Source organism: Solanum dulcamara, chromosome 7 (genome assembly GCF_947179165.1).
Source record: "Solanum dulcamara chromosome 7, daSolDulc1.2, whole genome shotgun sequence".
Classification (NCBI taxonomy): Eukaryota; Viridiplantae; Streptophyta; class Magnoliopsida; order Solanales; family Solanaceae; genus Solanum; species Solanum dulcamara.
Window position 1 is genome coordinate 68359000 of NC_077243.1, and position 22371 is coordinate 68381370.

The following is a 22371-nucleotide window of genomic DNA, read 5'->3' on the forward strand; positions in this document are numbered from 1 at the left end:
AGAATATAATATATAATTGTTTCTGATACATCTTCTGTATGTATCAGAATCTCATCTCATGCATCAGATATTTTAATGCATATGATACATCGTATTTATGTATAAAGTTCAAGTTGTATTTAACCATTTTCATATCAATGCAGGGAATGAAATACGTTATCAAAAAGATCCCGTCCCACCAATTGAGATTCGGAACGGCATATAGGGCTAATTTTCTTGATGATTTTGAATCATCAATAGGTGAAGAAGGTATAAAGTTATTTAGGTAATCCATATTTGGTCACTACTTAGATATGCCAAACTGCAATTTTTAAGGGCAAATCATCAAATGCCTCCTACTTCTTGAGGTAGACCAAAAAAATAAAGAAGAATTGCACATTTGTCATGTGCAGGGTAATATACTACGATTTACAATAAATGATTTTGCTATCATTACTGGTTTGCGATGTACCGGTAATATGAATGACTTTCGGTATTCTGATGACCAAACAAGTAGATTATTGTCTTTATATTTTCCTAGTGCCAAAAATGGGGTCAACAAAGCTCGTTTCGTTGAGCGTTTTCTAGTTGGAGGATGGAAAACAAATGAAGACGCTATTCAGATGGCCATTCTTTATTTCATCCACACTTTTGTTTTTTCTCAACTAGGTGATGCACCTATATCAGTTGATGATTTTAAGATGGTAGAAGATGGTAGGTATGAGCAATACCCATGGGGGAAAATAGCATTTTCAAAACTGATAAAAGGAATGCGTCAGGAGTTTTCAAATGCCAAACAAATGTATCGTCTAGGTGGCATGCCATACGCTCTGAATGTTTGGATATATGAATGTGCATCTCAAGTTCCCTCTGAAATTGCTTTAAGAGTGGGTAATAAAATTCCCAGAATTCTTAACTGGCGTGTTGTCGCCGTGAAGCCAAAATTTGAGACCTTCATGTCTACCATCTTCAGTGAGGTACATGCTTTGAATATTATTCGTTTATGCACTGATTCATTATACATAAAATCTAAGATACATTATATATTCATGACCTTGATACAGTATAATTTGATTCATAAAGTAGATGTATCAGCTCATATATTTATGTATCAGGATATAAATGTATCAAGATATAATGTAACTGATACATATACTTTATATAACCTTTCTGATACATATAATTGTATGTATCAGAAACTCATTTATCAGTATTTACAGCTCATGAAAACTCTATCTTATGTATCAAATTATAATGTATCAAGAATTACATCTCATGATACATCTGCATGTATGTATCAGATAATGTTGTTTTTCTATCAGTTTAGCATGTATGAAGGATTAATATTTCTGATACATCATGTTTATGTATCAGCATTAAAATGTATCAATTATTCAATTATTTTCTGACAATCAATCAATATTTTTTGCAGTATCCATGCTCCAACATTGTCCAATCTCAACATAAAATGGAATCTATTATCATTCATGGCAGCCAACAGAAACCTGAATCTTCAACATCGGCTGCCAAGGTCAATTTCAGAAAACCTCATGAAGTCCCTGCATTTTGAGGACTTTTCAACAACACCACCCACAGAATTATTAAAGAGATCCAGTCATGTCGCTGATACATCTTCTCCACCTCCTTCCAAGAGAATGAAGACTTCCCCTGCTAAAAAGCCAATTCAAATAGAAACAGCCAACATGCACAAGGATTTCATACCACCAAATGAATCAGAAAAACATGTTTCTCCTGATAATGTATCAGGGGCGAAGTCACCAAATGAATCAGAAAAGCTTGTTTCTCCTGACAATGTACCAGGGGTGAAGTCAGTTGTAGGAGGTAAATCTTCCGGTCATTCGGATCAAATTATTCATATGCAATTCAAAGCATTGAAGAAGTCCATAAAGAAGTCTCTAAAGAGATACGTAAGTTTTTACTTTAAGATGATTCACATACAATATACTTTTAATTAGGTGATACATTCTGATTTTTCATATACATGTATCAAGGTTGACCGGAAGTTCAAGCGTTTGGAGAATAAAATTGATTCAAATCACATTGATCTTTTGAAAGCCATCGACAGTATGGCGAACCGAATGACTGGCACATCATCTCAAGTTAAAACAGATGATTTTGATCAAACATTCCATGTGGTTGAACAACAAGAAGCACCTACTAAATTGGAGGTGCACAATTTTGCAAATAAATCTGACCCACCCAAAAAAAATGACAAATCTAATGTCCAGGAAGATATTAAGGTACATACATCATGTAATATTTGATATTTATTGTAACAACCCCTAAAATGTTGTATGTCGGTATTTCAATTCTCGACAAAAATAATACAGCCTCTGTATTTTGGGCATAACTTTTCATAGGTTGGTCCAAATTAGGTGATTCAAATTTCTGGGTAATCACAACATCCTTACCTACAACTTGCATGAAGAACATAACTTCAAATTCGGAGTATAAGTAGGTCAAATAAATTAATCTTTGCAAGATATAGTGTTGTGACGAAATTGAGTGTTGATAGAAGAAAATTCATATCTCACTGTAGGTTGCTCCAAATTGGTTGATTCTTGAACGATATGAAACTAGACTTCCATATCTACAATTCTTATGAAGAAACCAAATCCTAATAAGGAATTTATCGTATTCAAACGTAGCTTTGAAAATGAGTATTCTGTTAAAAAGAACTCATCTTACCTACCATGGAAACATCTAGATGCATTTGACATCATGCATGACATAAATTGTCCTCCATTTAACATCATCCATGACATCAATATATTCCATTAAATTTTCAGATTTTTCTTTATAATTATTTTATTTATTGTTAGGTCCCTCTTTCCCACCTATAAATACCCACCTTATTTCCTCATTTTATTCATCAAGCTTTCCTAAGCATTTCTTCTCTCTATATACTTCTTCTCAAATATAGTTTTAGTTTTAGTAGTATAAAAATACTACTCCGGTTATTCTTATACTCCGGGTAGTACACAAAACGCTCCGGCGAGAAGAAAAGGCTAGGGATCCAAGAGTATTCCAATTCGGAGTAAACCTTCGGATTTAAGGTATGTAAGGCTTTCATAGCATTGGATTGAGTTCGTCCATGCGCCCAATATTTAAATTTATTATAATTGAGTTATAGTTGAGTTTTATTCAAATCTTGAATTCTAGATGAATTAATTCTTCTTCTATTGAGTTTGATATATTTATGCATTAATATTATTATTATTGTTATCTCTCATATTATTGGAATTATTGTTCATGGCTACTTTCCCATTATTCTAATTGATTTGATGTTCATGAATATTTTTACATATGTTTTGAGTAAAGATGTTGGCTTTTTATTATTTTTATTGATAAAAAGAGAGTTATATGAATTAATACTATATATGTATTTTATTGAGTTTTGAAAGAGTAAAAGAGTTGAATTTGAATGAATTTGAGAAAATGATATTTTGATCAAGATGTTTTGATGAGATGTAAATGATGTTTTTGGAAGTATAATGATTGATGAACATGAAATGAGATGAGTTTGATGATTTAAATTAAAGTCCAATGAGACTAGATGATGAGTTTAATATGAGCACATATTTTGGGAGTAGTATTGAGCACCGAGTTGGGTAAGAGTTTAATTGACTCAAACCCCAGAACTACGTAGCCAGCGTAGGATGGAGGCTATGCCTCTTAAGTCCCAAAAAGAGGACCTTGATGAATGGATCCAAGATGGTGATGTCCTTTACCCTGGCAAGGTATTGGATGGATGTGGCAACGACATCGCTTCGTTGTATCATCGCTAGCTCATAAGTGATGGTTGTCGGTTAGAGAAACTCCCAACTGAGTAAGCATTGCTTATTACTATTATTTTTATTATTATATTTTAAACTTGCATTACATATTCATGTTGAGATGATGTTGAGTTCTGAGCTGAGTTTTATTGAGAGGAGTATCTTGATATCTATCCTTACCTTCCTGCCATTTTACATACTCGTACATTCCACGTACTGACGTCATTCGACCTGCATCGTTTTATGATGCATATACAGGTGTTAGAGATCTTCAACAGGCGCATCGTTGAAGATCATTTCTTTTCAGCTATTTGGTGAGTCCTTCTTGTATTCGAAGGAACTCCTTATCCTTTTATTATTGTTGAATGTGATGTTTCTTTTGAGGTAGCCATGGACATGTCATTGGCACCATCTAAGAGTATTAGAGGCTTCATAGACAGAGTCTGATGATGTAATCGAAGTAGTTCTCCTTAGAAACTACTTCTTCTAATAATTATCTATTTTTCCTTTGATTATGACAAGCCCACATTAGTATTCTTAAGTCTTCCGCTCATGAATAAATAAGAAATGAGACCAAGTGGTTCTCTCAGAAGTCAGAAATGGTTTCTGAGTGCCGGCCACGCCTAGGGTACCCTCTCGGGGCGTGACAAACTTGGTATCAGAGCCAGGTTCAAGAGTCCTAGGGTGTCTATGAAGCCGTGTCTAGTAGAGTCTTGTTTATAGGTGTGTCGTGCACCACACTTATAATCAGGAAGCTATAGGACATTAGGAATTATTTCACTTCTTTCATAATCTGAGTTCGTGCGATAGAGTTTAACTCTATAAAAGCTTTCTTTCTAATTCGTGCGTTTACACGTTTCAGACATGCCTCCTAAACGTTCAGCTAGTCAGAGGAACGCTCCCAGCACTGAGGTTCCACAGTCAGTGATGCCTCCACGGAGAACTAGGGGCCGACCTGCAAGGTCTACTGAGGTACCCCAAGTACCTACTGTTCAGACCACTCCTACTTCTGAGGATGATTTTCGAGGAGCGATTGCTATGCTCACCCAGTTGGTGGCTGCTCGAAATAGTAGCCAGAGTTCACCAACTCCTAGCTCTAGTTATCAAGAGCCGTCTGCTGCCACGAGGATCAGAGATTTTCTGAGAATGAATCCACCGGTCTTCACGGGTTCTAACGTTGATGAAGACCCCCAAAATTTCATTGATGAGATGTGGAAGATACTAAAAGCGATGCACGCTACAGAGATTGAGGGTGTTGAGTTGGTGTCTTATCAACTCAAGGATGTCGCAAATGTCTGGTATAACCAGTGGGAAGAAAGTAGAGGTGAAGATGCAGAGCCTGCTCTTTGGGATGAGTTTGAAAGAGCATTTCTTGATAACTTTTTTCCCCAAGAGCTACGTGAAGCAAAAATTGAGGAGTTTGTGAACCTCAAGCAAGAGAGTATGACTGTGAAAGAATATAGTTTGAAGTTTATTCAATTGTCCAAATATGCCCCAGAAATGATTCCCCATATGAGGTCTAAGATGAGGAAGTTTGTCTCTGGCCTAGGCAAACATGTAAAGAAAGAATGTAAGGCAATGCTAATGATTTCTGACATGGATTTTTCTAGATTGATGGTGTATGCTCAGCAGGTTGAGGATGACAAGAAAAAGGACCGAGAAGAACACCTAAGCAAGAAGGCTAAGTCTGCTGGGCATGAGAATGAGCAGAAGCAAGGGAAGGGTAACAAGTCTTTCTTTCAGAAAAGGTCTTCCAATTATGCACCTTCCCCAACAAATGCTTTTACACCTAATACCAGGTATGATCAGAGATCGCTAAGTCACCAAAACTTTCGATCTCAAGGTTCTCAGTCCCAATTAAGTATGGCTCAAGGTTCTAGAGAAAAACCACCATGTGCTAGATGTGGGAGGCTCCATTTAGGAGAGTGTCGTGTGGGCACCAATGCTTGCTACGGATGTGGAAAGATAGGTCACTTCCAGAATGAGTGTCCTTCAAAAAGGCAGGGAGATGGAAGTAGTAGAGCTCAGTTTTCTTCTGCAGCTCCACAGAATAGAGGTAATCATAGAGGTGCAGCTTCAAGTGCAGGTAGGGGAACCAACCGTCTGTATGCTATGGGTAGTCGCCAAGACCAAGAAAACGCACCCGATGTTGTTACTGGTATGCTTCGAGTCCTTTCTTTTGATGTGTATGCATTACTTGATCCGGGTGCTACATTATCTTTTGTGACTCCTTACTTGGCTAGTAAATTTGAGATCCTTCCTGAGTGTCTTCTTGAGCCTTTCAGTGTGTCTACTCCTGTTGGTGATTCTATCTTAGCTGAGAGGGTCTATAGAAATTGTACTGTGTCAATCTATCATAGGGATTCCATGGCTGACTTAGTTGAGTTGGACATGGTTGATTTTGATGTGATTCTTGGTATGGACTGGCTTTATTCTTGTTATGCTTCGGTTGATTGTAGGACCCGAATTGTCAAGTTTCAATTTCCAAATGAGCCTATCTTAGAGTGGAAGGGGAATTCTGTAGTGCCTAGGGGTAAATTTATTTTCTACCTTAAGGCCAGAAAATTAATCTCTAAGGGATGTATATATCATATAGTTCGAGTCAAAAATATTAATGATCAGACTCCATCTCTTGAGTCAGTTCCCATTGTGAATGAGTTTCCTGAAGTCTTTCCTGAGGATCTACCCGGAATTCCTCCTGATAGAGAGATAAACTTTGGTATTGATATCCTTCCTTATACACAACCTATCTCCATTCCTCCTTATAGGATGGCTCCTGCTGAGTTGAAAGAGTTGAAAGAACAACTGAAAGACCTCCTAGATAAGGGGTTTATTAGGCCAAGTGTCTCACCCTGGGGCGCTCCTGTCCTATTCGTGCGAAAAAAGATGGGTCCCTTAGAATGTGCATTGATTACCGACAACTAAACAAGGTCACCATTAAAAACAAGTACCCTCTTCCCAGAATAGATGATTTATTTGACCAACTTCAGGGTGCCACATGCTTCTCTAAGATAGACCTTAGATCAGGCTATCACCAGTTGAAAGTGAGAGAATGTGACATCCCGAAGACGGCTTTTCGAACCCGCTATGGTCATTTTGAGTTTCTTGTTATGTCCTTTGGATTGACAAATGCTCCAGCAGCTTTTATGGACCTCATGAACCGAGTATTCAAGCCATACCTAGATATATTTGTAATTGTCTTCATCGATGATATTTTGGTCTACTCTAGAAGTAAGAGTGAGCATGCTAATCACCTTAGGATAGTCCTTCAAACTCTTAAGGAGAAGGAGTTGTATGCTAAGTTTTCAAAGTGTGAGTTTTGGCTTGAGTCTGTAGAATTCCTAGGTCATATTATATCTGGGGATGGAATCCAAGTTGATACTCAAAAGATTGAGGCAGTTAAGAACTGGCCCCGACCCACCTCTCCAACCGACATAAGGAGTTTTTTAGGTTTGGCTGGTTACTACAGGAGGTTTGTTGAGGGATTTTCATCCATATCCTCACCATTGACTAAGCTGACTCAGAAGAAGGCTAAGTTTCAATGGTCTGATGCTTGTGAGAAAAGTTTTCAAGAGTTGAAAGCTAGATTGACTACTGCTCCAGTACTATCCCTACCCGAAGGAATGGATGGTTTTGTAATCTATTGTGATGCTTCAAGAGTTGGGTTGGGATGTGTATTGATGCAGAAAGGTAAGGTCATTGCCTATGCCTCCAGGCAGCTTAAGACTCATGAGAGGAACTACCCCACTCATGACCTTGAGTTGGCAGCTGTGGTATTTGCTCTTAAGATTTGGCGTCACTATCTTTATGGTGTACATGTGGATGTGTTCACACACCATAAGAGCTTGCAGTATGTATTCAGCCAGAAGGAGATGAATTTGAGGCAAAGGAGATGGCTAGAGTTGCTCAAGGATTATGACATGAGCATTCTCTACCACCCAGGTAAAGCAAATGTAGTTGCTGATGCTCTTAGCAGGTTATCTATGGGAAGTACAACTCATGTGGAAGAGGAAAAGAAGGAGTTGGCAAAGGAAGTGCATAGACTTGCGCGTTTGGGAGTTCAACTTATTGACTCTAGTGAGGGTGGTACAATAGTACGAAATGGAGCCGAATCATCTCTAGTTGCAGAGGTGAAAGAAAAGCAAGATCAGGACCCTATTTTTCTTCAACTGAAGGATGAGGTTCACAAGCAGAAGGTAATGGCTTTTACCAAAGGGGGAGATGGAGTGTTGAGATATCAAGAAAGATTATGTGTTCCAAGTGTTGATGGTATTAGGGAGAGAATCATGAAAGAAGCCCATAATTCTAAGTATTCCATCCATCCAGGTTCAACAAAGATGTATCATGACTTAAGAGAAGTATACTGGTGGAGTGGAATGAAGAGAGATATAGCAGAGTTTGTGTCCAAGTGCCCAAATTGCCAACAAGTTAAAGTTGAGCACCAAAGGCCTTGTGGAGTGGCTCAGAATATAGAGATACCGGAATGGAAGTGGGAAATGATCAATATGGACTTCATTACCGGTTTACCACGAACCCGCAAACAACATGACTCTATTTGGGTGATTGTGGATAGGATGACCAAATCGGCCCATTTCTTGCCGGTTAAGACTACGAACACTGCAGAGGATTATGCCAAACTATATCTTAGAGAGATTGTTAGACTGCATGGAGTTCCTTTGTCTATCATCTCTGATAGGGGAGCTCAATTTACTGCTCAGTTTTGGAAGTCATTTCAGAAGGGCTTGGGTTCAAGAGTGAACCTTAGTACTGCTTTTCATCCGCAAACAGATGGCCAGGCAGAGCGTACGATACAGACTTTGGAGGATATGTTAAGAGCCTGTGTCATTGACTTCAAAGGTAATTGGGATGATCATTTACCTCTTATTGAGTTTGCATACAATAATAGTTTCCATTCGAGTATTCAAATGGCTCCTTATAAAGCTCTGTATGGGAGGAGATGTAGATCACCAATTGGTTGGTTTGAAGTTGGTGAAGCTGAGTTGATTGGACCAGACTTGGTTCACCAAGCTATGGAGAAGGTGAAAACCATACAAGAGAGGTTGAGGACTGCTCAAAGTCGCCAAAAATCCTACACTGATGTTAGAAGAAGAGATTTAGAGTTCGAAGTGTACGATTGGGTATACTTGAAAGTTTCACCCATGAAGGGTGTGATGAGATTTGGAAAGAAAGGGAAGCTTAGTCCCCGCTACATTGGTCCTTATCAGATTATGAGGAGGGTAGGTAACGTAGCCTATGAATTGGAGTTGCCTCCAGAATTAGCTGCTATTCATCCCGTGTTTCACATCTCTATGCTTAAGAAGTGTTTGGGAGATCCTTCACTTGTTGTCCCAGCTGAGAGCATTGGGGTGAAAGAGAGTTTGAGTTATGAAGAGATTCCAGTTCAAATTCTTGATCGTCAGGTTCGCAAATTAAGACCTAAGGAAGTGGCATCTGTCAAAGTCCTATGGATAAATCAATTTGTTGAAGAGGCTACATGGGAAGCTGAAGAAGATATGAAGGCTAACTATCCTCATCTATTTATGCCTTCTGATGACGATATTCAAGGTAATATTCCTTACTTCTACCTTTGAGTCGATGTTTATTCTTGAGTTTGAGTCATTAACCATTTGAGTATCGGAGTTGATGTATTGATGATATTCATTCTTTATGTCTCCTATTTTCATCTTCATTCGAGGACGAATGATCCCAAGGGGGAGATATTGTAACAACCCCTAAAATGTTGTATGTCGGTATTTCAATTCTCGACAAAAATAATACAGCCTTTGTATTTTGGGCATAACTTTTCATAGGTTGGTCCAAATTAGGTGATTCAAATTTCTGGGTAATCACAACATCCTTACCTACAACTTTCATGAAGAACATAACTTCAAATTCGGAGTATAAGTAGGTCAAATAAATTAATCTTTGCAAGATATAGTGCTGTGACGAAATTGAGTGTTGATAGAAGAAAATTCATATCTCACTGTAGGTTGCTCCAAATTGGTTAATTCTTGAACGATATGAAACTAGACTTCCATATCTACAATTCTTATGAAGAAACCAAATCCTAATAAGGAATTTATCGTATTCAAACATAGCTTCGAAAATGAGTATTCTGTTAAAAAGAACTCATCTTACCTACCATGGAAACATCTAGATGCATTTGACATCATGCATGACATAAATTGTCCTCCATTTAACATCATCCATGACATCAATATATTCCATTAAATTTTCAGATTTTTCTTTATAATTATTTTATTTATTGTTAGGTCCCTCTTTCCCACCTATAAATACCCACCTTATTTCCTCATTTTATTCATCAAGCTTTCCTAAGCATTTCTTCTCTCTATATACTTCTTCTCAAATATAGTTTTAGTTTTAGTAGTATAAAAATACTACTCCGGTTATTCTTATACTCCGGGTAGTACACAAAACGCTCCGGCGAGAAGAAAAGGCTAGGGATCCAAGAGTATTCCAATTCGGAGTAAACCTTCGGATTTAAGGTATGTAAGGCTTTCATAGCATTGGATTGAGTTCGTCCATGCGCCCAATATTTAAATTTATTATAATTGAGTTATAGTTGAGTTTTATTCAAATCTTGAATTCTAGATGAATTAATTCTTCTTCTATTGAGTTTGATATATTTATGCATTAATATTATTATTATTGTTATCTCTCATATTATTGGAATTATTGTTCATGGCTACTTTCCCATTATTCTAATTGATTTGATGTTCATGAATATTTTTACATATGTTTTGAGTAAAGATGTTGGCTTTTTATTATTTTTATTGATAAAAAGAGAGTTATATGAATTAATACTATATATGTATTTTATTGAGTTTTGAAAGAGTAAAAGAGTTGAATTTGAATGAATTTGAGAAAATGATATTTTGATCAAGATGTTTTGATGAGATGTAAATGATGTTTTTGGAAGTATAATGATTGATGAACATGAAATGAGATGAGTTTGATGATTTAAATTAAAGTCCAATGAGACTAGATGATGAGTTTAATATGAGCACATATTTTGGGAGTAGTATTGAGCACCGAGTTGGGTAAGAGTTTAATTGACTCAAACCCCAGAACTACGTAGCCAGCGTAGGATGGAGGCTATGCCTCTTAAGTCCCAAAAAGAGGACCTTGATGAATGGATCCAAGATGGTGATGTCCTTTACCCTGGCAAGGTATTGGATGGATGTGGCAACGACATCGCTTCGTTGTATCATCGCTAGCTCATAAGTGATGGTTGTCGGTTAGAGAAACTCCCAACTGAGTAAGCATTGCTTATTACTATTATTTTTATTATTATATTTTAAACTTGCATTACATATTCATGTTGAGATGATGTTGAGTTCTGAGCTGAGTTTTATTGAGAGGAGTATCTTGATATCTATCCTTACCTTCCTGCCATTTTACATACTCGTACATTCCACGTACTGACGTCATTCGACCTGCATCGTTTTATGATGCAGATACAGGTGTTAGAGATCCTCAACAGGCGCATCATTGAAGATCATTTCTTTTCAGCTATTTGGTGAGTCCTTCTTGTATTCGAAGGAACTCCTTATCCTTTTATTATTGTTGAATGTGATGTTTCTTTTGAGGTAGCCATGGACATGTCATTGGCACCATCTAAGAGTATTAGAGGCTTCATAGACAGAGTCTGATGATGTAATCGGAGTAGTTCTCCTTAGAAACTACTTCTTCTAATAATTATCTATTTTTCCTTTGATTATGACAAGCCCACATTAGTATTCTTAAGTCTTCCGCTCATGAATAAATAAGAAATGAGACCAAGTGGTTCTCTCAGAAGTCAGAAATGGTTTCTGAGTGCCGGCCACACCTAGGGTACCCTCTCGGGGCGTGACATTTATGCTTTTAAACTTCTGGATACTTTTCATTGTCATGTATCAAATGTAAATGTTATTATGTTTTCAGGGACCTGAACCATCCACCATGATAAATCAGGTGGACAATATATTGGAACAAAGCATTTCAGCAGATGTTCCTGAATTATTTGATCAGCAAGTTTATTCTGATACATTAAAGGTAATGTATCATAAACAAATTGATGAATAATTTGATTCTATATATATATTTTGTATAAGCTCAACCTCTTTAAATATATATATATATCTAGATATTTAGTACATATATATCATAAGTAAATTTTATTATGTTTACAGGAAGATGAACCATCCATCAAGATACAAAAGGTGGATGATGTATCACAACATAACATTGTATCAGATGATGTATGATATCTGCACATTTTTTATTAAGTAATTGGTTTTTTAAGATAATGTATGATATCCACAGTTTTTTATTAAGTAATTTTTTTTTAACATTTGTAGGAACCGAAAATATTAAATTTTACACCACAATTGAAGGATGTATCAGCACACCAAATGGAACCACAAAGAGCAGATACTGATCAGCTTATTGCTGATTCTGATACATTACAGGTAATGTATCAGATACATTACTGAGATAAAGTCAACATTATTAAGTTTTTTAATGACGTTATACATTACGTGTAGAACACTGGAAAGAAAGATGGAAGAGTAGCCGATGATAAAACTGACAAAGTAGAAGAGCAAGTTGAGGAGATTGAAAAAGAAAAAATCAAACCAAGCACATCAGAATCCAATACTTCAGCACCATTTTCGACCGAAACTCTGGATGTGATAGATGCTCTAATATACGGACTTCAATTACCAGCCATGCCATTGACATCTGTTAGTCATGAGCAAGTTCAGGATGAATGTCTATTACGTGATAGCCAGCTACCAACCACTCTTCCATCAAAAGCCAATGTATTGTCTGACGATGCGAAGACACCATTTCGAAGAGGCAGGATTCCTTCGAAGATCTTACAGTCGCCGTATCTTTCAAACTTTGGGTCGAGTGAAAAGGGAAAGGAAAATTTATCAGTTGTTATGCATCAGACACACCCTTTTGAAGGTTTTGGTATATGCTATCATCCCCCATCCGAGCTTGTCACAGACTACTCTCAATGGATAGATAAAGGACTTCTAAAATTACATGGCAACAAGTAAGTATGATATATTCAACTTATACCCATACAAGTCGTGTATTATATTTGTTATGTTATTAAACTACAAGCTTCCATTCAGGAATTCGAAGGAGGATCATTACAGATCTAAGTGCTCTTCATTCGGCTTTGAAAAAATGGACTTTGTTGTGGCATTTCCTAAAGATAAGAACTGGTTCTACCTAATGTCACAGCCGAACAGATGCTAGAACGATGAGGTAAAAATTTCATCATAAATAATATGATACAACTCATACTAACTACCTGATACATACATATTAATGTATCTGATACATATATAGATAAATGTATCTGATACATACATAATCTGATATATGATGCTAGTTGTTATATAACTAATACTTTCTTAAAATGTGCAGCACATCGATGTAATATTTTACTACCTTCGGAAGAAATCGAAGATGCAGTTGAGCAATCAGTATCGATACACAACGACAAACTGCATTTTCAAAATTTACATCGAATATGCACACACACGCTACTATCACCTTCTACCTAACATTTCTACACAAGAAGATATGGCAAGGGCCACTGTTACAGCTCATCACGAGAGATCCGTGAAGAACATAATAAGAGGTTTCTCAATACCAGCCGGTTTGCCCTGGCATTTGGTAAATGCGGTATACATTCCAGTAAACTGCGACAGGGATTTTCATTGGGTTCTTGCGGTAGTTGTGTTGAAAGAGAGGTTGATACGTGTGTATGATTCATCGCCTAGACGAAGAAGTAGCAACCCTTCCCAAGAGATCCAAAAGATAGCAGCAATGCTACCAACATACCTGCAAGACAGTGGTTTCTTTGACAATAACGAACGTACTGATTGGTCGTCTCTTGATTCATACAAGGACAAATCAACCGGTAACATGCTTGAACCACATCACCCATTTGCAGTTGAGTATGTTGAAGGAATTGCGCAACAGGGAAGTGACAGCTTGTGAGTATTAACATCGTCTATGTATACCTAAATCATTCATATGTCAATTTTACTTTTTTTAAATTCGTGTATTCCTTTCTTTGCAGGGATTGTGGAGTTTTCCTGGCCATGTTTGCTGAATATCTTAGTGATGGAATTTCTATTCCAAATACCGGACTAAACGCTGAATTCTTCCGTTCAAGATATGCCGCACTCTTATGGAGATATGGTTGTCAGAAGACATTGATGGTTATGTTAGCGATAACGATGATCCAAAGAAACCTAGGAGAGACATCTCTCCAAACCAAGGAGAACTGATTGATGTCCAATAGTTTTTTTTTGATAGTAAACATTTTAGGTGATTCTGATTCTTTTAATGTATCTAATACATAAACTGTAATGTATCAGATTTAATATGTTTTAATATTTCCATACATCAGATTTACTATGTTTTTCTCTGGTGTCAAAATCGAATATAAAATCAAAGTTTATGTTTTATATTCTACTGTATCAAACTTGTATTGAGTATAATATTCATAAGTGTCACATTTTGTGAATTCTGATACATGAATCAAGTTTTACTTATTATGATACATCATGCACATGTATCAGATTCTCATTTCTCAATATTTAATGATTCCGATACATTAATTTTTTGCATAAGAATTCTATGTCTCAAGATTTAACGTATATGATACATCTTGCTTATGTATCAGATTCGCATTTATCAAGATTTACTGCATATGATAATCTACAACCTATATCAAATAAGATCTTATGTATCACCCACAACTCTTGTGTAATTATGGTTGTCGAAAAGACAAGAATGTTTATGTTTGGGAAAATAATGATCCAAAAAATAAACCATGTGAGATTTCATTAATCCAAGTCAAGGCGAACCGATGGACGTCCTGTATATTATTTTTAAAAAAATTATAGCAATAAAATGTTCTAATCTTGATACATATCAACTGAAAAAAGATTTTTATATTTATGTCACGTGTCAAACTCAAATATAAAATATAATAATAGATGTTATTATATGATTCAAATAGAATGTATATCGAGATACCACAAACATCATATCTATTTAGGAATGAAATTACAAGTCTTTCTGTTGTGGCCTTCGTGGCCACAACGTCCACAAGAATTTGTGCTACTTGTTATCTTCTCACTAGCGAACTTTTTTCTCCCTTTCTTTGGTCTTCCTGGCATCCTTTTGTATATTGGCGGCAAGACAAATTCTTCCAAAATTTCCTTCGGAGCAGTCCAGTCTTTCTTATCTGGCATTGGAATCATTGGTAATTCATAAGTATTTGCCAACGCCTCTAGTTTGTAGTAATCAGAACAATATGGGTGCAGGTCAGTAATGTTTTTGCTCTTCAACACTGCAATTGTATATGGACATGGTATCTCGTCTAGTTGAAATCTACCACAAGTGCATGTTTTTCTCTCTATACACACAATGTATCTTATACCTAATTCGTAAACAGAATAAAGATACTCTGATGAAGCAACAACCTGCAAGAATTATATTTCAAATATATGTATCAGTACTGCTTCCTCACATACACAACTATGTATCAGAACTGATGTAAAAGGGTAATAATTATCACAGGATATACATAACAGATGAATCAACAGCCAGCAAGAAATAAATTTCACATATATGTATCAGAAAGCATGTATCAATTACAGAAATGATGTATCAGAACTGATGTATCAGTATGTATTTTAAACATGTTATGTTTATATGTGTCAGTACTTATGTATCAACTACACATTTGATGTATCCGAATTGATATATCAGTGTATAATGAGCACAGGCTATACCTAAATGATGAAGCAACAAACTGATATAAATAAACTTCACATATATCTATTAGTACTTATGTATCATCTACACAACTAATGTATCTACACTGATGTATCAGTATATATTTAGAACATGTTATGCATAACTGATTAATCATCAGCCTGAAGGAAAATAATCTTTACATATATGTATCAGAACTTATGTATCAAATGTAGAACTTATGTATCATAATTTAAGTTTCATTATTTAATTAGCACAAGTTATACATAACTGATGAATCATCAGCCACCAAGAAATAAATTTCACATATATGTATCAGAAAGTATGTATCAATTACAGAAATGATGTATCAAAACTGATGTAACAATATATATGTATCAGAAAGTATGTATCAGAAAGTATGTATCATGTACCAGAACTGATGTATCAGTATATATGTGTCAGAAAGTATGTATCGTGTACTTCATTCTCGAACACTTGATCGTGTTTGAAACTAGGATATCTTCGAATTTTTTACCCACAGTATGTTTTGTATAAGATGTTATTTCCCTATTTTTGCAGTTCCAAGAACCAAATAACATTCTCGTTTGCTCCAAAAAGTCAATCATAGGCAGCTCTCGTGCTTCAACAAGACATCTATTGATACATTCTGCGATGTTAGAAGTCATTATTCTACCCCTGTTGATAGTAGCATGAACCCTTGACCACTTTTTGTATCCTGCATGTTTTAAATATTGTGCCACCCGTTGATCGATTCTTTCAACTTTGGCCATTAATTTATCGACTTCATCTTTTCGGTATGCCTTGGCCATTGAATAGAAGATGTCACTTAGTACAGCTTTGCTCCTTCTGTATTTAGTACACACATTTTTCCATATATGCCATATGCATGCAAAATGAGGAACATTGGGAAATACCATGCTTACACTCTTGATTATGCTTTCGTTCCTATCTGATACAACACACATATTGTCCCTCTCTCCAAATGCATTCTTGAAATTCTAAAAAATCTACGTCCATGATGAATCATTTTCCGTATCAACAATACCATACGCCAACGGCAATATGCAACCTAATAAATCAATAATAGCGATACAATAGTTATTAGAATTCATCAGAATCACAACAAACGTGAAAAATGAGATGACACACTGTTATTCAATAAGAAACAGTATAAGAAAGTAATACCTGCCCCATCAAGTGTGCTAGCTGATACAAACGTCCCTTTATAAGGTCCATCAAGATGTGCACCGTCAACAACAACTACTGGTCGATAAAACTGAAACCCCCTCATCAAGGGCCTTAACGCTATGAACAAATACATGAACTCATCAGTTGATGACTTGTGCATACTTATGTACGAATTTGGATATACGGTTTTTAGAATATGTATGTATACAGGCAGCTGTCTATATCCATCAGCAGGTTTTCCCCTTAACATCTCCAAAGCATGTTCTTTTGAACGCCATGCCTGTTGATAGGTAATATCAATTCCATACGCTGATTTAATATCCTCTCGTATATCATTAGGGGTGACAATTCTCTTATGATTAACCAATTTAGGGGCTGTGAATGCACCAACAAAAGCCTTTGTAGCATGAACTTTGTTGAAAATCTTATCTCTCAGTGCACATGAATGTTCACTATTGAAATATCTAACTTTGAATATATCAGATTTTTTCCAACATGAAGCTTTCATTCTCCAACAACAGCCATCTGAAAGGCATACTAACACATAACTGCATTTGTATAAAAAAAATGACATGTATCATACCAATATTTTTTCATTTATAATATCAACAAATACAGTGACATACTGATAGGAAGTGTGTCAACCCATGTACTTGATACATGCTTCTTTGTATGTATTATTAAAAAAAACATCTGATACATAGAGTATTATGAATCTGATACATACTGACAGCATTATTATCATTTTTTAACTGAGTTACAGAAATAGAGTTTTGATGTATCATGACAGGAAAAATTATTTTATTTTAAGAATGTATCAGATACACACATTAATATGTATCTGATACATACTGTTGGATACTATCCAACATCAAAATTTCCAAATGCAGAATATGCGCATACATTTTACTGTCGGATCTTTTAACCTTGAAATTAAATTCATTATTGATTTTGTATTTGGCCATTACATCAACTAGAGTTGCTTTATCCTTATAGAATTGATTCTCCTTCACTTCCGCACCATTTGTATCATCTATGTAGTTCGTCAACTCCAATTCTGCTATATAACAATTTGCAACATTACCAGATTCTTCTAAACCAAAAATTTGGGACTCATTCGCATTTGATTCGGCACAAACGATTGCTCCAGATGTACTGTCGAATGATTTTATCTCACATCTTTTTATATCAAAGCTTGATATGCACAGGGGATAATTCACGAAACCAGGCTCTTTCTTCTTCAACTCTATGTAAAGATTAACACTCATATCATTACGAATATATATTGGCGATGAGTTACCTTTAATTATGTATCGGATTTCAATTTTTTTCTCTGATTCATCCACACTCAATTCAGCAGCGATTGTTGCTTTTAGATTTGAGTAAGATACATTGTCACCGACAACGATTCCATCACTTTTGTATTGTTCATAAGTAATATCGGATTGCCAAACTCCAGAATGTCTCAGTAGTATCGGGATATTCATATCGATTAATTGATGAAACGCGAAGTTTGCTTTGAATTGATGCTCTGTTGTTTTCCTTGGAGTCGATGCTCTGACTTTTGGCTTCAAAATTCATGTACATAATTGTCGCCTTCTTTAATAGATCAGTAATTGATATAAAGAGCCAATCTTTTATCCATAAATAGCTTATGTGCATTAACTATTCTATAGCTAAATTTATGTATCAGATACATAACTTATGTATCAGCAAAAGTGGAAAAATAATTGAAATCAACTTCGGTATGAATTGATGCTCTGTTTTTTCCATTCGAGACGACGCTCTGTTTTTTGACTTGAATCTTCATGGACATAACAATTGATTTTTTTAACAATTGATGTATCAGATACATAACTTATGTATCACCCAAACTGAAAAAAAATTGAAATCGAAGTTGGTTTGAATTTATGCTCTATTTTTTTTGGCTTAAATCTTCAACTACACAACCGTTCTTTTTTTAACCAAATTAATTCTATTAATTAGATCAATAATTGATTTAAAGAACCAATCATCCCTTATATTAAGATACTATCCATAAATAGATGATCTTCATTAATTACTCATTAGATAATTGATGTATCAGATACAAATCAAATGTATCAGAAAAGTTGAAAAAAAGGGGATATCGGGTAATTTTGATACAATGAGGGATGTATAGTAATTAAACTTTTCCATTATGGGATTTAGGTAAAGTTTACTTCTTTTTTTGCTTTTTTGGGGTTCATTTGGCCCATTTTGTACCAATTTAATGGGTTAAATGAAAGGAAAAATGTCATATATGGCAAATCTTTTAAGCATAATAACTCCATATGGGTATAGTTTTTTTAATTACTTATAATGATAAATTTCTGTTTGTCATTATATAAACATTGTACACGAATTGTATACCGAAACATACAAATATTGTGAATTGTATAGCGAATTATACAAACACTATACAAAAATTGTGAAATTTATAGCGAATTATACAAACGTTATACCAGCGAATTATTTGTATACCAAAATATACAAACACTGCGAATTGTATAGCGAATAATACAAACGTTATATAAAAACTGTGAATTGTATAGCGAATTATACAGCGAATTTTACAAACACTATACCCACGAATTATTTATATACCGAAATATACAAACACTGCAAATTATATAGCGAATTATACAAACATTATACATGAATTATATAGCGAAATATATAAACGAATTATAGCAAATCTCAGCAAAATATATCACAAGTAATAATAAAATAAAACTATACTCATATAAAATAACAAACTAATAATATTTGTCATTCCGTGCAATTTTCACTAAATAAAATTGAGCTTTTAGCTCCAGTAGTTGTTTTTAAAAAAAAATCCTGTACTTTCATGATTTTCACTCAACTAATCAATGATGATTCCTCGTGCAACTAACCCTAACAAATATTGGGAAAGAATTCAATCTTACAAGAGACCTAACATGATCAGCTTTAATACTTATTTTGAAAAATATTTTCCGAGGAAAATACTTTTAGAAAATAGTCTTTTTTTCATTTGGATTATCAATTTAAAATGCACTTTTATCGATATTAGAGCAAAATTTGTGTTTGGCTACTATTCAAAAGTGATTTTGAAAAAACTTTTTTAAGTTTCTAAAGAACCACTGCTTTGTTAGTATTCAAAAGAGGAGTACTATTTTTTTTTAGAAGCATTATCAAATATCTCAATTCTTTTAAGTAATTATTTATTTATTTTAAAAAAGAAGTAGATATTTTTGGCCCAAACAAGCTATTAATTTGTCCTATACAACAAAATCCAGCAACCTATTCTTTGAGTAACGATGTACAAAAGTCTTAGCCCATGTTATTAGGTCAACATACTAGAGCACCAATGAAAGTACTCAGCAACTACCAAATTGACCAAGTCAGGCACCCTTTTTTGTCATCATGATTCACTATAGCAGTACTCATCACTTAATTATTGGCTGTTCATTCTAAATTATATAAAACTCTAAAATATTATCTTATGTCACAAACGTTAACCACTTTGCATATATGATCCCAAAATGATTGATAGTTAGAATGTCTAAGTAAAAATTAAATTAATATATTAATTTGAACTCAAAATTATTGAAATTAGCAGCATGAGGAAACGCCATGAGCAACAAAACGAACTCATCTTCATATAAACAAGGATTACATGAACCCCTCCATTCTATCTCTACAAATAGAATAGCCGCATTTACACATAATAATGAAACAAAAAATATATATGAACCATTTTACGAAATATGTGTCCGGATGCTTCTCTTATTTGAATTATCAGAAAATCGAACAAAAGACTAGCTTTAAAAAGAACTATTCATCACTTCTAATAAACATCAAATTAATAAGTTGTGAATATATATATATACACACACTCAATAAACATGTATGCTTATTCTTACATCTCAACAAAAATACACAGTTTATACATTTTCATTTACAAAATCTCAAGAAATATATATATGAGAAGGCTGGAAGAATATTCCTAGTACTATATATATATATTAATCGGACTCTTCAAAAATGTCAAGAATACAACATAAAAATAAAGAATCCGCCCAACTCAGCCTAACAGACCAGAGCAGAAGACCTCAATTATCCTTGTCTTTAAGAGAGTCCACCAAAGTTTGAGTTTCTTTACCAGCAGCACTAATTTTTCTCTTCTCCAAATGCAATTTGACATAGAAATTAAGGAAAAAGAAGAGAATAGCACCATTGAGTACTGAATTGAGAACCCAAGCACCAATTCCATTACACCCACCTCTTAAGAAATGCAGCAAAAGTACTCCAACATGGCAAATTACATTACAACCCAACAACACAATTTGACAGTGATTCACAAAGTGAAAACACTTACTGGGTAATCCTACAGCAGTCCAAAATCTGTAACCATAAACCACAGAGTAAATTGATGTTGTCAAAATTATAGCAAGAACTTGTAAGGATTGTGAGAATTCAAGCCATAGAAATGACATAAATATGAGGATTGAGTGATTGAACAGTTGGTAAAACGAGAGTTTACGACGTCGTATGATTGTGAAAAAGGTGCGGAAAGTATGAAGAAAACGGGAGAGGTAGAAAATGTATGACCAGAAGAAAACCCGACCCGAAGGACGTGTACCGAGAGGAAAACAGAGGAGCCACTGAAACGGCGTCGTTTTATACCGCCGCCAGAACCAACGGGTGTCACGAATCTCTGCGGCGGCGGAGAGGAGGATTCCGGCGAATATGGTGAAGGAGATTAACGCCATGGAAAGGGAGTGAACGGCCGGGATTGGACCAAGAGGAAGCGGACGACGGTGACGGAAGAGGAGGAGGAGGAATAGATGAAGGAAAACTGATAACATGATGTATGCTAATATCGAGATGAACAAGAAAACCCACGTGTTTCCCCATGATTGGCTATCAGTCCATCTGAATCCGACGATTGAAGGATGTTCAGAGAGGTAATAACGTAGGGTTTGAATCATCGTGGTTTCAGGCAGATGGAGAAAATTGAAGATCTTGTTGATCAACAGAAAAAAATATCTTCTCTGCTGCAACCGTTGCCGGTACCGGAGTTACGCCGGCGAAGATCAGTATTTTCCTTTCTTTTTTTTTTCCTTGTATTATTATAATTAATACTATACGTATAGAATTGAAATATGGATGATGAGATATAGATAGTGGGAACAAAAGGTCAAAATTGGGAGGACGGTGAATGAGAGAAACCCAACAGCTTTCTGCACCTCTGCTCCTTTACCGAACTCCCATATATATATGAACCAGGGATACCATGTATTGCAACCTTCAAGACTAGTGAGGACAAAATATAGGAATGACAAAGGAGGAATATTTCTTTTTATCTAAAAAAAAAAACATTATGGTATGTTGAGACGAGGAAAATGAAAATATATTTAAATTTGAAAATAAATCTAAATTATCTCAAGTTTTTGAGTTTCATATGTGAACTATCATTCAAAAATTAGCGAAACACACCTTTATTTATATCTGATGATCTGTGTACACTCTCTCTTTTATTTAAAAAAATTCTGTCACGTTGCACTTCATGTGGAAAAATAATTTTACT

At 35.2% G+C, this 22371-nt stretch overlaps 2 protein-coding genes, 1 long non-coding RNA gene and 1 pseudogene across 3 annotated transcripts; 3 read left to right on the forward strand and 1 right to left on the reverse strand.

The window, feature by feature from the left end:
- The first annotated feature begins 458 nt into the window (after nt 1-458).
- LOC129894836 (uncharacterized) lies at nt 459-1996 on the forward strand. The gene is made up of 4 exons (XM_055970462.1): nt 459-956; nt 1302-1309; nt 1412-1821; nt 1992-1996. The coding sequence occupies exons 1-4, from the start codon at nt 459-461 to the stop codon at nt 1994-1996; spliced, it is 921 nt and encodes a 306-aa protein (XP_055826437.1).
- A 9966-nt stretch (nt 1997-11962) lies between these two features.
- LOC129894045 (uncharacterized) lies at nt 11963-12486 on the forward strand. The gene is made up of 3 exons (XR_008767609.1): nt 11963-12037; nt 12137-12247; nt 12323-12486. It is a non-coding gene; the product is annotated as an uncharacterized LOC129894045 (long non-coding RNA).
- Nucleotides 12487-12505: 19 nt separating this feature from the next.
- Nucleotides 12506-14089, forward strand: LOC129894837 (uncharacterized; annotated as a pseudogene).
- Nucleotides 14090-20677: 6588 nt separating this feature from the next.
- LOC129896475 (elongation of fatty acids protein 3-like) lies at nt 20678-22138 on the reverse strand. Its single transcript, XM_055972394.1, has one exon. It carries the CDS (start codon nt 21770-21772, stop codon nt 20894-20896), a length of 879 nt encoding a protein of 292 aa, XP_055828369.1. The 5' UTR covers nt 21773-22138; the 3' UTR covers nt 20678-20893.
- Between the last annotated feature and the right edge of the window lie 233 nt (nt 22139-22371).

Excerpts from the sequence above, each read along its gene's own strand:
- LOC129896475 (XM_055972394.1), bottom strand. The coding sequence starts at position 21,772 with ATGATTCAAACCCTACGTTATTACCTCTCTGAACATCCTTCAATCGTC.
- LOC129894836 (XM_055970462.1), top strand. The coding sequence starts at position 459 with ATGAATGACTTTCGGTATTCTGATGACCAAACAAGTAGATTATTGTCT.